Source organism: Nomascus leucogenys, chromosome 9 (assembly GCF_006542625.1).
Source record: "Nomascus leucogenys isolate Asia chromosome 9, Asia_NLE_v1, whole genome shotgun sequence".
In the NCBI taxonomy this organism is placed as follows: domain Eukaryota; kingdom Metazoa; phylum Chordata; class Mammalia; order Primates; family Hylobatidae; genus Nomascus; species Nomascus leucogenys.
The window spans coordinates 31,721,914-31,736,804 of record NC_044389.1 but is presented as its reverse complement, the minus strand read 5'-3'; the positions used below and the strand labels follow the sequence as shown (position 1 = coordinate 31,736,804).

The following is a 14,891-nucleotide window of genomic DNA, read 5'->3' as shown; positions in this document are numbered from 1 at the left end:
TGTTTCTGTGGCATTAGTGGCTGGTGCTGAATGGTGGGGCCAGGATCAACCCCGGAAGTGGAAATCTGGACTCCTTTCAGTCCTATTTCTGAGACTCAATGAGCTACTGCCTTCTGAATTCGTTGGCTTCTCCAGCCCACTCCTGACCTTGTGTGCGAAAGAAAGAACTCAGATCATTTAAAACTTCCTATTTGGTTCTCAGCCACCTTCTCTTAAGACATTTCTCTACAATCAGTTTTTATGAACTGATGATGAGAAAAACCTTGACACTCTTCAAAAATAATGATGTGATTCTCAGAAGCCAGGGTCATATCACATCAGGAAGAGAAGGATTATAAGTAGGGAAATGACTGGAAGATCCCATGTGACAAAGAGGGCCTTAGACCCTGAAAAGTTCAGCTTTACTTGCAGAGAGGGCCACTCAGCCAGTATTTTCTGTCCTCCCAGGGCCGTTTTAACCCCAACTCCAGGGGAAACATTCATCCCATGGAATTGTACTTTGATGCTGCTGTGACATAATCCTTTTTCTAGAGCCACTTGTCCCCCAACTTTTTAATCTGTATAAGTGGCTGTTATTGGCTTATCAGCAATGTCTGGAGGCATTTTAGGTTGTCACATTGGGTGGGGAGTGGTGTTGGCAGTGCTAGTAGCATCTAAAAGCTAGAGATGCTGTCGAAGTTCCCATGATGCACAGGATGCACCACAACCCCTCTCTCGCCTCTGCCACAATACAAGATTGTCCGGTCCAACATATTAACAGAGCTACAGCTGAGAAACCTTACTCGAGAAGCTGGTCGAATGGCAGCCAATTCCAACTGCAAAGCCCCATCTTCCCAGACTGCGAGAAGTGAAGTTAGTTGCTAGCCTGCTGCAGGGTTGGGATGGGGCCACATGTCCCCAGGGGCCGAGGGCGGCTACAGACTCTATTATTAGCCCTGAGCAACCCTGGGAACACTTGACTTTTTGTGCCTGAGAAACTAAAGCAAGGGGACTTTTGTCAGTGATTTTTCTAAAGAAAGGTCTTTGGCATTTACAGGAATTTTGGTTTTCAAAACTGCTAGTATATATTTGGAAGTGGGAGGGGTGGGAAGGGTCAACTGGAAAAAGTAAATTAACCTGCAAAGTCAAAGCCAGTCATGTCTCTCCCTTTTGATACCAGAGAAAAGAAGTTGTTTTGCAGAAACCTCTACCTAAATATGTGCCTTGAGCTGTTCTTTGAGCAAGAGGGGACAGATCGATGCCAAATTATCCTCACTCTCTCTTTAGGTATCAATCAAGTACATGGGGTAAGAACCACGGATAGTAGAGTGTGGTCTATAAACTAGGGAACTGAGCAAGGTTCTGGTAGGTCCTGCATGGACAATGAACCCATGATTTTGGATTTGCTAGCAAAATGCTGAACAAATAGCTTGTCAATCTGAATTGCTAAACAAAACATGCAAATTATCATGAATATTTCCACAAGCCAACACACTCGTGTCTAGCCTCCCTTCAGAGAGCCCCGTGGGCTCATTTTTGCATGGTCCTTTGAGCTTCACATTAATAAAATGTATGCCCCCAGGTAACTGATGACAATGCCTTGATGAGCCTGAAATAATCCATCTCAGTATTTTCTTCAAGGAAAATCTGAGTCTCAAGGCAGAGGAGGCAAAATGGCTTTTCCAAGCTCCTGGAGGTGTCAACAGATCACTGTGCATCTGAACTGTCAGCTGTCCATCCAGCCGTGATCCCCTCCTGCCCAGGCCAGGCCCTGTTCTCCTTACCTCACAGGCAAACAGCTTGAACTGGAGCCCCAGGATCTTATAATCTATCAGCTGGTTCCCTCGAAGCTGAATCAAGGCTTCTTTAAGGTCTTTGATAGCCAAATCGTATCTGCAGGACAGAGGGAGAAAATACAGCAATCTAGTGCATGGAGGAATAAATGCACCATAAAATGTGAGTCTGCTTCTCCCTTCCCCATCTATTTCACTGGGACAAGAAGCCTTTCAGTTCCTTTTGACCTGTTCTAGTTTTCAGCAACCCTGAGTCCAAGTATTCTATACTACTCCTTGGGAATGGTGCCCCCCGCAGGGCTGTGCCTTACAGCAACCCTGAGTGCCTCGTCTTGGACAGTCACAGGGAGTTTCTTCTCTATTGACTGCATACAACTGTCACCTTTCTGACAACCTGGCTTGTCACTTTCCAATGCAGCTCTCATTCTCTCTTGAGAGCTCCAAGCAGAGCCAGCACCTGCCCCCCACCTGTGTCCCTGCAGAGTGTTCAGGGCTGATTTGGAATACTGCTCACTCCTGGCTCCCACCATCAGGCCAGGCCAGCCTGGCACAGCTCGGAGAGGCCCCTTCTCACAGCTGCCGCCATCACCCTCCTGCCCACTGCCTTCGCCCATGGCTTCTTTTGAGTTCAACTTAGAGCTTGGTTTTGTGGTCTTCTTTGTTTCCTCACCGCCCCCACTTCTGCCTCCTCCCTACACTTTGGAAAAGAAAAAAACAACCACTTATGCTATATAGTATTTCCTCCTTTTTTTTTTTTTTTTTTTTTTGAGACAGGGTCTCACTCTGTTGCCCAGGCTGGAGTGCAGTGGTGGGATTTCAGCTCACTGCAAGCTCCACCTCCCAGGTTCAAGTGATTCTCCTGCCTCAGCCACCTGAGTGGGACTGAGCTGGGACCACAGGCGAGCGCCACCACGCCCGGCTAATTTTTTATATTTTAAGTAGAGACCAGGTTTCACCACGTTGGCCAGGCTGGTCTCAAACTCCTGACCTCGATTGATCTGCCCGCCTTGACCTCCCAAAAGTGCTGGAATTACAGGTATGAGCCACCATGCCCAGCCCCAGATAGCTTTTCTAATGCTGCTGCCACTGCCTTGTGCTCCTGGATCGGCGTGGAGCTGACTGGCTTGAGGTATATCAGGGCTGCTGTCCTGGAACTTATAGCAGAGAATGGGAGCTGGCCACATCGATAGGGCCCACAGGCATGTAGGTGGGACCTGGACACACACTCCTGAGGATGCTGGCCCAGGCCTTGACCGTGGGCTCCACAGAGGCCCTGGTGGGAGGGAGCCATTGCTGGGCTATAGGAGGTGGGAGCAGCAGGCATAAGCTACCCCCGCCTCGCTCCACTCAGTCCCCTGACCTGGCAGGAACAAATTTGGCTGCCTGGTTGTGGCTCACACCTGGGCAACTGGACGGTAAGTCTGTAAGTCCCTAGGCCACCATCTGACCCAGAGCTACCAACCCGGCTTCTCTTGGAGATAAGCCTGGAATGTGGACACAGGCTGGCAGGAATCCTCAAGAGGCAGTGTGGTGTAGTAAAGGGGCCAGGAGCCAGAGTCCAGATCCAACAGCTCTGCCACTAACCGAGGGACCCTAGCAAGTCACTTCCCTGGCCTGAAGTTCCATGCCAATATTATGGCAGCATATTGTATACAGGGACATATTATATGCAAAGAACATATCATATAGGGAGCTTGCCAGTATATGGATCCCACTTCTGGAGTCAAAACCACCTGGTTTGAGTCTTGGCTCTGTCACTTACTATCTGGTGAGAAACGGCAAGTTACCTAGCTTCCCTAAGTCTGTTTCCCCATCTTTAGAATAAGAGAATAATAAGGCCGGGCGCAATGGCTCACGCCTGAAATCCCAGCACTTTGGGAGGCCGAGGTGGGCAGATCATGATGTCAGGAGATTGAGACCATCCTGGCTAAAGCGGTGAAACCCCGTCTCTACTAAAAATTAAAAAAAAAAATAAAAAAATTAGCTGGGCGTGGTGGTGGGCACCTGTAGTCCCAGCTACTCGGGAGGCTGAGGCAGGAGAATGGCATGAACCGGGGAGGCAGAGCTTGCAGTGAGCAGAGAGATCAGGCCACTGCACTCCAGCCTGGGTGACATAGTGAGACTCTGTCTCAAAAAAAAAAAAAAAGAGAATAATAACAGCATATACCTCACAGATTCATTGTGAGAACTAAAGGAGATGAAGCATTTGGGTACTTCAGACAGTGCCTGGCACACACAGTAATTTTTTACTATTGTTTTTGTTATTTTATTTTCTTTAGCTCTAACAACCAATTAATCCATACGTCAGCCACTTACTACATGCTTACTTAAAGCTCCATGCCATATAAGCTATTATCAGCATATTTTAAAAATACATGATATAGAAGCTGGAACTCTGATCTCATGGAAGTTTAGAGCTGAGCACAAGGGCTGGTTGGCCAAGAGAGTCATAAGGAACGGGTGCCAGTGTGGCTGGGGCAGAAGCCATCACCATTAGGGCTGAGGTAAGTCACACAGTGGTAGCAGTGGCTATGCAGGAAATAAGAGAAGACAGCTTGGGTTTGAAATAGGAAGATGGCTTTCTCTAGCATCCCTGTTAATAAAGATGATTGTAAAACCTACTAAATGCATGCAGGCCATTCTTTAAGTAGCAATGGGGCCTTTCATGTCTTTTCCACGCATCTTTCTGGAAAGAGGAAGAAGGTACCCAGAAGTACGCCAGAAATCAGGTTCCTCTTTCTAAGCCAGAAGGTGGGGTAACTAGCTTCAATTCGCTGAGCCACTGAGCCTCTTCCATCGCGAAGGGGACAGGCAGAAGCAGAGGTTTCCTGTTCCCTGGCAGCTGCAATTTCCACTGTGTTCTATTGCCTGTTTGGGAGCTCGCTGAAGGTCTCAGAGGGCACACACTTTAACTGCCGTCAGCATTAACCTACCAACGTGCCTTCCTCCCTGCTGAGCTGGCTAAGCAGATGGATTTCAGCTGGGAAGTGACACCACCTGGGTCTATCTGGCATTGCATGAGCCCAGCAAAATCCTCCTAATAATTCCCTAGCCCATCAAGATGTCTACAGAGGCCCGGTGCAGTGGCTCATGCCGGTAATCCCAGCATTTTGGGAGGCCGAGACAGGCGGATCACTTGAGGTCAGGAGTTCAAGACTAGCCTGGCCAACATGGTGAAACCCTGTCTCTACTAAAAATATTAAAAAATTAGCTGAGCGTGGTGGTGCGTGCCTATAGTCCCAGCTACTCAGGAGGCTGAGGCAGGAGAATCACTTGAACCCAGGAGGTGGAGGTTGAAATGAGCCAAAATCGTGCCACTGCACTCCAGCCTGGTTGACAGAGCGAGACTCTGACTCAAAAAAAAAAAAAAAAAAAAAAAAGGTGTCTACAGATTTGGGCCTGGTAGGAGAGAGAGAAAGAACTGACAAATTATTCAGAGCGTTTTCTTTGTTTTAAAGACAGGGTGGACCCACCTGGGCAATATGGAGAAACCCCGTCTCTACTAAAAGTACAAAAAATTAGCCAGGCATAGTGGTACATGCCTGTAGTCCCAGCTACTCAGGAAGCTGAGGTTGGAGAATCACCTGAGCCCAGGAAGTCAAGACTGCAGTGAGACGTGATTGCACCACTCCACTCCAGCCTGGACGACAGAATGAAATCCTGTCTCAAAAAAAAAAAGGAAAGAAAGAAAGAAAGTCCAACAACCAAAAAAACAGGGTGGGGCCAGGGGCTGAGGCTTGAGCCTGCAGTTCCAGCTACTCCACCAGAGGCTGGGGCAGGAGGATCACTTGAGCCCAAGAGTTTGAGGCCAGCCTGGACAATATAGTGAGATCCCTTCTCTAAGAAAAAGATTACTTATTTTATTTATTAATTTTGTTATAGAGACGGGGGTCTCACTATGTTGCTCAGGCTGGTCTCGAACTCCTGGGTTCAAGCAATCCTCCCACCTCAGCCTCCCAAAGTACCAAGACTGCAAGTGTGAGCCACTGCACGGGGCCTAATTAATTAATTTTTAAAACGGGGAGGGGGCATCCTTGCTAAGTGTCGTGTTTTTTTTTTGTTGTTTTTTTTTTTTGAGACGGTGTCTCGCTCTGTCACCCAGGCTGGAGTGCAGTGGCGCGATCTCGGCTCACTGCAAGCTCTGCCTCCCGGATTCACGCCATTCTCCTGCCTCAGCCTCCCGAGTAGCTGGGACTACAGGCGTCCACCACCGCGCCCGGCTAATTTTTTGTATTTTTAGTAGAGACAGGGTTTCACCGTGTTAGCCAGGATGGTCTAACTAAGTGTCCTTTTTAAACATCTCTGAAAGCATCGGCCTGCTTCCCAGCCCCCTCGCTCTCTGCTGCAGGCCTCTTTTCGGCCTCTCCACTTGTTTACCCAGAGCTGCAGCCCTGAAGGGGGTTCCGCTTTGACACACAGCTCTTTTCCCACTACACAGGGTCTCAATAAGCTCAGTGTGAGAATCCCAAAATAGCATTCAGCGCTGTGTGCCAGTGGGCCGTGCTGCCGCAGCCCCCGCCTCCCTCTAGCCCTTCTTCAGCGGTTCTCTTCGGGGCCATTTGGAAGCATCCCCCAGGAGGCAGCCAAGGTGCTGGCAGCTTCCTGCAGGGCTCTGCTGGGCTGGGCGTGGGTGCTTTCTTCACACCCACACTTCAGTGACACCCCGTGGGGCGCCTTGGCTGCACTGGACCCAAAGCCCCCCCTCCTCCCAGGCAGGGGATCCACCCGCTGAAGCAGCAACCTTGCCATAGCTTTCCACAAGCTCCAGGCTTGAGAGAGTTTATAATCCCCATTTCTATAATACTCCTGGGAGGTTTCTTAGTAACCTGCTTGTTCCCATGCTGCCAGTGCCCCATGCGTCCAGAGTCCACAGCTCATACACCTGCACCCAGGATAATGGAATCTCAGCAAGCTGAAAGAAGTCAAAACTTCAGACACCTTTGGGATGCTGCAGTGGCTGCTGTGACAGAGGTTTGGGCCCACTCCCTTTCCGGTTTCCAAGTCAGCAGGAAGAAGGCTTTGCTATGGAGCCTCTTCAAGCCAGCTCCATGGAATGGGTCTCACCCTTATTGTCATGCCCTAAGATTCATAAGGCACAGGATCTGAAAGACAGCTTCGAGCCCCTGTGCCTTTCAGATGACAGTGCTGGGGCTAGAGAGACGAGACAGCTTGGCTGTGGTTATCCCTGAGACTCCGCTTGCCTTTTCAGAAATGTGCTCTAACTTTGTTCTGTTGGAACTTTATAATGACGGAAGAGCAACACAAAAACATATGAAAGTGGGGAAAATAGAGGGAAATAGAGGGGAAAAAACCTCCATCCATAACGTTATCAGCCTTAAGCAATTCCCTTTTGTAATCTGAGGGAATTCCTTTTTTTTTTTTTTCAGACAGAATCTTGCTCTGTTGCCCAGGTTGGAGTGCAGTGGTGTTATCTCGGTTCACTGCAACATCTGCCTCCCAGGTCCAAGCTATTCTCCTGCCTCAGCGTCCCAAGTAGCTGGGATTACAGGCAGCCACCACCATGTGCTGCTAATTTTTTGTATTTTTAGCAGAGACGAGGTTTCGCCATGTTGGCCAGGCTGGTTTTGAACTCTTGACCTCAGGTGATCTGCCTACCTTGGCCTCCTAAAGTGCTGGGATTACAAGTGTGAGCCACCATGCCCAGCCAATCTGAGGGAATTTCTATCCCACACATTAAGAAGTAATTTCTCTAGCCCCCATCCCACTTACTTAAAACTACCTCTTACAGCAGTTACCCACTTCTGCCTTGCATTACAGTTACTGGTGTTCTTGACTTGTTTCCCCTTTTTAATTTATAAGTTCTTTGAAACGGAGACTATATTTTGCTCACTTTTATTTAATCCAACACTCATTTATTGAGTAACTACTATGCTAGATACTGAAATACAAGCATGAGTAAGTAAAGATTTCTTCTCCTACGAAATTCGTAGAGTAGTGGAGAAGACAAATATATACAGGAAGCAAATATCTGTCATGGGCCAGACATATTACAAAAGGAGGCTCGAAAGAGGGAGCAGGCGCTGCCTTAGTGGTTGGGCGTGGCTAGGGCAAAGGCACGGAGGATGCATGAGTGGGTGGCAGCAGCTGGACCACACAGGAACAGGCAAGGGAATTTGGCTTTTATCTTGCAGTCATGGAAGCCACTGGAAGTTCTCACACAGATTGCTTTTTTTTTTTTAATTTTATTTTACAAGATCACTCTGGAATACGAAGGGAGAGGACAAGAGCGGTGGCTGGGAAATCAGTTTGGAAGTGACTGCAGTAGTCCTGGTGAAAAATGAGGGTCTCAACCAAGGCAATGCTAGTGGGGATGGAGAGAAATAGGTGGATTTAAGAAATATATAAGAGGTCAACCTGACGAGGTTTAGGGAAAGAGACATTCCCTGGATGGATCCCAGGTACAGATTCCGTGAGAAATGGAGGCCAGCCGTATGGGAGAGGGCAGCCTTGCCCAGGAATGGATCCTCAAGGTTCACATACGGACTTCCATATCCATAGCCCCTGAATTGTACATAAACGAATGTGTGTGCTTGAAAGTGTATTTCTGGAAACACATTTTGCCATTTAACACCCACTGCTGCAGTCGTAAAAGGGAAAAGGGTCAAGAACAGAACTTCAAAGGGAATACCAACACCTAGGGAATTGTGCAAGAGGGCCGGCTTGAGGTTGAGATTAGTGCCTCATTTGTATAATTTCCTCATTGTTGAATTACAGATAAAACTTGGTAGATTTTTCTCTCAGGTGTAACTATTAATATTACCAATCACAGATTAATTGAATCCTGGGTCTTACTTTTAGAACTTTCCAAGATCTTTCTAATCACTCAAAACCGTAGCCTTCCAGACCCTGGGACTGACGGGCATCTTTTGGAGGAAATTCTTTCTGGGAGCCTTCACTCTTTTGCCAGTTGTATCTCTTCTTTATAGGCTATTAGAGCTCACTAAGGAATGACCTTAGAGTTTGTGTTTTGAGATTTAAGATCAGCTGAAGGATTTGTTGTTAGGCCTCCCTGCATATTCTATAGTCTGGAGATGGGGTAAGGGGGAGTGAGAAAGAGAAGGATGTTAAGAGCGGGGACAGGCAGTTAGAGGCAAGATGATGGTCAAGATAAACACCTGCTGTACCAAAATATCTCATGTGTCCCGTAAATATATACACCTACTGCATACCCACAAACATTAAAATAAAAAATTAAAATTAAAAAAGAATTTATAAAGTCACAATAAATATGTCTCACTAAATATGGGGGGAAGAGAGAGCTAAATGCCTGGATATCTTCTGCCAATCCCAGGCCCTCTTTCTTCCCAGATTGCCATTGTGTCTGTGGTTTTTCTTTTAGAGAAGACTTCATTTCTACTTTCACTTCTTCAGGTAACTGCATCTACATCTTTAAAGTCCTTTGAGTGTCTTGTGGTTGCCCTTAGCAACAGCTGCATACACAGGTTTTACAGGCTCTGTTTCTGACCAAACCATAGGATCAAAGCCTTTCAGGGTGGCACAGGATCAGAGCCCAGCCCTCTGTCTGCTGTCTGGACATAGTCTACAACCTCCCTGCTGCTCCATCCATGCCCGGCCTCACCCTCACCCCACCCACACCATGCACAGACCATTTTCACTGTCAGAAAGTTCTTTATTAGGCCGGGATCGGTGACTCATGCCTGTAATCCCAGAACTTTGGGAGGTCGAGGCGGGTGGATCACAAGGTCAGGAGTTCGAGACCAGCCTGGCCAACATGGTGAAACCCCGTCTCTACTGAAAATACAAAAATTAGCTGGACGTAGTGGCGGGTGCCTGTAATCCCAGCTACTTGGGAGGCTGAGGCAGGAGAATTGTTTGAACCCAGAAGGCAGAGTTGCAGTGAGCCGAGATCGCGCCACTGCACTTCAGCCTGGGTGACAGGGCGAAACTCCATCTCAAAAAAAAAAAAAAAAAAATTCTTTATTAGCCTGAGCCAAATTCCTCTTCCCTAGAACTTACGCACACTGGTGGAACAATTTCTACAAAGGGTCAGTTTCCTATCCCCCAAAACATTTGAAATTATCACTTAGAATTTTTTTCCTTTGTTATTTGTTATGAGGTATTTGTGCAGGATGAGAGGGAGGAGGAATTGAGATTAACTTTCATTTTGAATTTATTAATCTTTGTACTAATTGTTCCATGTTGACTATAAACAAACCTAAAAGTGCAGACAGGGTGATAGAAGAAAATGGATTTACCTATAATCCCACCATCCAGAGAGAATGATTGATAACATTTTGATCTATAGCCTTCCAGACTTTATTCTGTGATACAGAAATGGGACTATGCTATACGCACTGTTTTGAAATCTGTTTTTAAATTTAACATCTGGCCGGGCGCAGTGGCTCACGCCTGTAATCCCAGCACTTTGGGAGGCTGAGGTGTGCAGATCACCTGAGGTGGGAAGTTCAAGACCAGCCTGACCAACATGGAGAAACCCCATCTCTACTAAAAATACAAAATTAGCTGGGTGTGGTGGCACATGCCTGTAGTCCCAGCTACTCGGGAGGCTGAGGCAGGAGAATCGCTTGAGCCCGGGAGGCAGAGGTTGCGGTGAGCCGAGATCGTGCCCTTGCACTCCAGCCTGGGCAACAAGAGTGAAACTCTGTCTTGGAAAAAGAAAAAAATTAACATCTACTGCAAACTTTTTCTGTATAAGTACATACGCTACTTACTTATCTGTAGTAATTTATTCTTATACATATAATGTTAATTTGTATTATCATTTTTGCAGCTAAAGTATATGTCCTCAAATGGATTAAACCAGGTTTCGGAAATGCATTTTGCTGGGATGAAGACAGGTTTTGATGCAGTTTCATGATCATCCCCATTCTGTGACAGCTCAGTACCTCATAGGAGACCTCCATGGGTGACCCCATCAGGGACAATGGTGGGGTGCCACACCAGCTGAGTATCAGGCCCATGGTGGTTACCTAGGCTCGTTGTGCCTATGACACAGCAGATTTATAATCTGGTGGCAGACCTGCCTTGCCTCCCCAGTGAGAGCTTCTGCCTCACCTGCTGATTTATTGCATAACTGTCCCCAGAAGGGCCAGTCACATTTCCCAACAGAGGCTGGGAAGGTACTTCTCAAACACCAAGTCCGCAACACTGAGACCCCTTGGGTTTCTCTTTGAAATCCTCCAGTTGTTGCAACTTTGAACCACTTACTTCTCTGTCTGGTAGTAGAGCATCCCTCGTTGGAAGTAAGCCACTGCCAAGTGCTTGTCTCGGTTAATGCTTCTGGTAAAGGCCTGAGGAGAGAAGGGTCCAGACATGGCCATGATGCAAGGCAGCGAGGAGGTGTCATCTCACAGAGCCCTAGCTCCCTGTGGTGCCCAGCTCTCCTGTCTGCCCTCGTCGGCACCTCGAGGCCCACCCTGTGCTCTCACGGTGCACCCCACTTCGCTCTCACATTTAGGAGCTGAAGTCTGGGACAATGGTGTGCATTCCTTGTATTGTCATTCCAGTTCTGCTGTGGATCTACAAAACATTCCTGGAGCCATACATATACCATCTGATTTCTGCTTTTGTTAGTCATATATGGCCCAGAAAAGCTACACAAGAATCCAATAATGCTCAGGTGCGGTTGCTCACACCTGTAATCCCAGCACTTTGGGAGGCCAAGGCAGGTGGATCACTTGAGCCCAGGAGTTCAAGACCAACCTGGGCAAAATAGTGAGACCCCCCATCTCTATGAAAAATTTAAAAATTAGTCAGGTGTGGTGGCACGTGCCTGTGGTCCCAGCTACTTGGGGGACTGAGGTGGGTCAATCGCTCAAGCCCAGGAGGTGGAGACTGCTGTGAGCTGTGATGGCACCACTGCACTCCAGCCTGGGCAGCAAAGTGAGACACCCTGTCTCAAAAAAAAAAAAAAAAAAATCCAATTATACAAATAAAGACAAAGTGGACTACAAGGGTACAGACACTAATGGATTATCACCAACAGAAATCTTAGATGAAAAGAAAGACTAAAGCATTTTCCCAAAGGAGCTCATCATTTTAAAAATGGACTTGACAATATGAAGCACCTTCTTTGTAACTGTCTCTGACCTTCTCTGAGACTAGAATTCAGAATAGATAATTTAGACATTTACCTGATACTAATAAAAAATACATAATATCTATATTTAAAATAGTTAGTTATATTTAATGACCTCATTCCCAAGTTCCTTTTTCATTAGTGTAGCTTTCATTTCTATTATCGCTGTTTTAATAATATGATTAGATAGAAGCTTTGAGCCAGTAGACACTATGTTACTAAATCAGTACTTTAAAATGTTTGGTCTTCTGTCTTTCATTCATAGGAATTTAACTGCTGTTTGCTCTCATTTCTTTGAGTTCTCCTGGTTTGAGTAGAGTATAATTTTACTGTGAAACAATGCAGCGAGACTGTGCTGTGAAGTGAAGGTAGAGTTTTTGGAGGTGATAATGATGTGAAACATAAAGATACAATTCCTATCCAACACAACGGAGCACCTTGTCCAGGACAGTAGTAATTACTATTTATTGCTCCGTGGAAGATAAAAATATAGGGAAATAGGAGAAGCTTCTTTGAAAAATGAAACATCATTAGCCGGGCTTGGTGGTGCATGCCTGTAATCCCAGCTACTTGGGAGGCTGAGGCAGGAGAATCACTTGAACCCAGGAGGCAGAGGTTGCAGTGAGCCGAGATTGCGCCACTGCACTCCAGCCTGGGTGACAAAGTAAGACTCCATCTCAAAAAAAAAAAGAAAGAAAAAATGATACCTAATGTAATAATGAAATTTTAACCCTTGTTGCATTTCTTCTATTCCTATGAATGTATTGAACATTCAGTTTAAATAAATAATAAAATTTACTGCAAATGAAAATAATTAAAATATTATATAAATTGTTATATTTGTTTACTATACAAACTTATACACGAATAGTATACAATTAAAATGATAATGAATAAGAACGCATATAAATGCTAGTAGGAAGGGCTCAGGCAGGAAAACAAAGAAAGGCAGAGGGAATGAGAAGGCTAGAAGCAGAGGAATGCCAGGAGAAACAGAGACATGTGGGCATGAAGGCCTGGGAGCTGAGAGGTGAGTGGTGGCCCACACAACTTTGCCAAGGATCCCATATCCAGGCCAAGGCAGGAGGCTACAGTCCCTGCTGGCATAGCTGTGCCCAGACTAGCTGCCAATCTCTTCTCCTGGACAAGGTGCACTTTGTGTCCATCAGCCCTCAGAATGTGTGGTGCTGTTCACTCAGCCCCTCAGCAGGCCCCTGAGAGGAGGTGGGGCCACTGTCCTCCCTCCAGCCAGAGGTGGGAGGTCCTGCTATGCTCTGCCTTAGAGCCTGAGATTGACTTGTCAAGCTATGTGAGAACATTTCAGTCACTTCTCTGTCTTCCTGTCAGGAGGGTGTGGCTGAGGCTTGTTTACCTGCTGTTGGAGTGTGGAAGGGACTGGTTCTTTAAGGGACCTGGGGAGTCAGCCACTGCCACACCTTGCAAAGACTGGCAGTAAACGCTAAAAATAATAACTAACTCTTACACAGTGGTGTGAAGTTCCACAGGACATTAATAGTTTGGCATCCCACTTCATTTTCATGATATTTAGAAACTCAAGAAGCTGAAAGCCAGATGTCTACATAGGCTACATAGCTTGCTTAAGACTAAAAGTCCAGAGAGAGGCAGAGGCTAGGATTTGATCCTAGATCTTCTCCTTCCAAACTCCATACCCTTCCCACCTTACCACAACCAATCAAAAAAAAAAAATTATTGAGAATGCTTAACTCCATACTATGGTATTTGAGTGAGAAAACATAACGAAAAAGATGCGAGACATCCCACACCATGCCCCCAGCAGACATCACTAATCGATCACAGTACAATTTCCTCTTGCCAGCCTCAGCATCCTTAAAAGAGTCTCCTTTATAATTGATCAGAATTGTCACTTGGGATAAAAGCTATGTTTTGTAAGTGCCTCCCTTAAATCTCTTGAGCAGGCAAAGTCGACACACATGAAAGTCTTGGAAAGCCAAAAGAGGTGCCTTAGAATCAATAATCAGGTGTAAAGCGCTGGGATAGATAGAGATTCTGTGCCCAGAAGGAGTTCTGTGTAGAAGAAAGTACGACTAAGACAGCCTTCACAAAGGTGTTAAAGATACTTGTCGAATGCTTTTAATTTAGAAGATGGAGAAAGAGGCAATCCTGGCTGCCCCTCACCTGCTCTCCACCTGGAGAGCTTTTAAAACTGGCTGCCTGGGGCCCCTCCCAGACCAATTAAATCAGGCTGTCTAGGGGTGGAGCTTGGGCAACTTTTGTTCTTTTCAATCTCCCCAGAGGTTAGGTTTCCGAAATGCAATGGGGTTGAGAATCATAATAACAAATGCACAGAGGAGGCCCGGAAAGAGCCACCTCCACTCACCTTCTCTGCTTCAGTCGTGTTTTCCAGGATAGTGTGCAGGCAGCCAATGTTGAAGCAAATCCGGGAGTGGGGGTCCTGGACGGCACTGAAGGCATCCAGAGCTCCCTTCCAGTCCTTCTTGTCAGCTGCCAGCACCCCTTCATTCCAGAGGCTGATGGCCTCCGCCAGGGACATGATCAGGTAGAAACCAGGAGGCCAAGAGAGTTGCCGGGAGACAGGGAGAAGACAGGTTGGGGCGTCTCCCCGAGCAGGGCTGCCTTAGTGGCCTCCAAGGTGTTCACTTTCTGGGCCAGATGAGTAGAATGGGGCCCAGCCTCCCTTAAGATAACTTCTCAGTGTTGCAAATGCATCAGGAAATGTCCCCACCTTTTGGCAACTGACTCATAACCCTACCATGAGAGAGAAAAGGAAAGAAGCAGAGAGAAAGAGGGCGAGTGGGGGTGGAGTGTGGAGGAGAGAGGAAGTACATCAGCTACTGCCTGAAGGATCACTTCCCTAAAATGCTTCTGCTCTGTCACCCAGCTCCTCTTCTCTCTCCTACCCCTGTTTTGTGGCAGCTTCTGGCCAAAGCTCTGCTTCTAGAGCCAGGGCAACCTTGGCAGGTGGAGGCACCCCCTGGTGATAATGACAGGAAGCAGCCAAATGCCTAGGCAGACAAGGGCAGGTCCCTGGTGAAACC

The 14,891-nt window shown here is 46.9% G+C and overlaps 2 protein-coding genes across 2 annotated transcripts in view; one reads left to right on the top strand and one right to left on the bottom strand.

Annotated features, from left to right (window-relative positions):
• NCF2 (neutrophil cytosolic factor 2) overlaps positions 1-14,661 on the bottom strand; it is a 37,445-nt gene extending 22,784 nt beyond the window's left edge. The window contains exons 1-3 of the mRNA XM_003264445.2: positions 14,213-14,661; positions 10,983-11,065; positions 1,764-1,872 (exon numbers count right to left, since the gene is read on the bottom strand). Of these exons, the coding sequence (XP_003264493.2) occupies positions 1,764-1,872; positions 10,983-11,065; positions 14,213-14,386 (366 nt within the window). The 5' untranslated portion in view covers positions 14,387-14,661. The remainder of the gene's footprint in view (positions 1-1,763; positions 1,873-10,982; positions 11,066-14,212) is intronic.
• LOC100580831 (UPF0729 protein C18orf32-like) lies at positions 11,251-11,786 on the top strand. The gene is made up of 2 exons (XM_030818775.1): positions 11,251-11,386; positions 11,701-11,786. Exons 1-2 carry the CDS (start codon positions 11,251-11,253, stop codon positions 11,784-11,786), a joined length of 222 nt encoding a protein of 73 aa, XP_030674635.1.
• Positions 14,662-14,891: the final 230 nt, after the last annotated feature.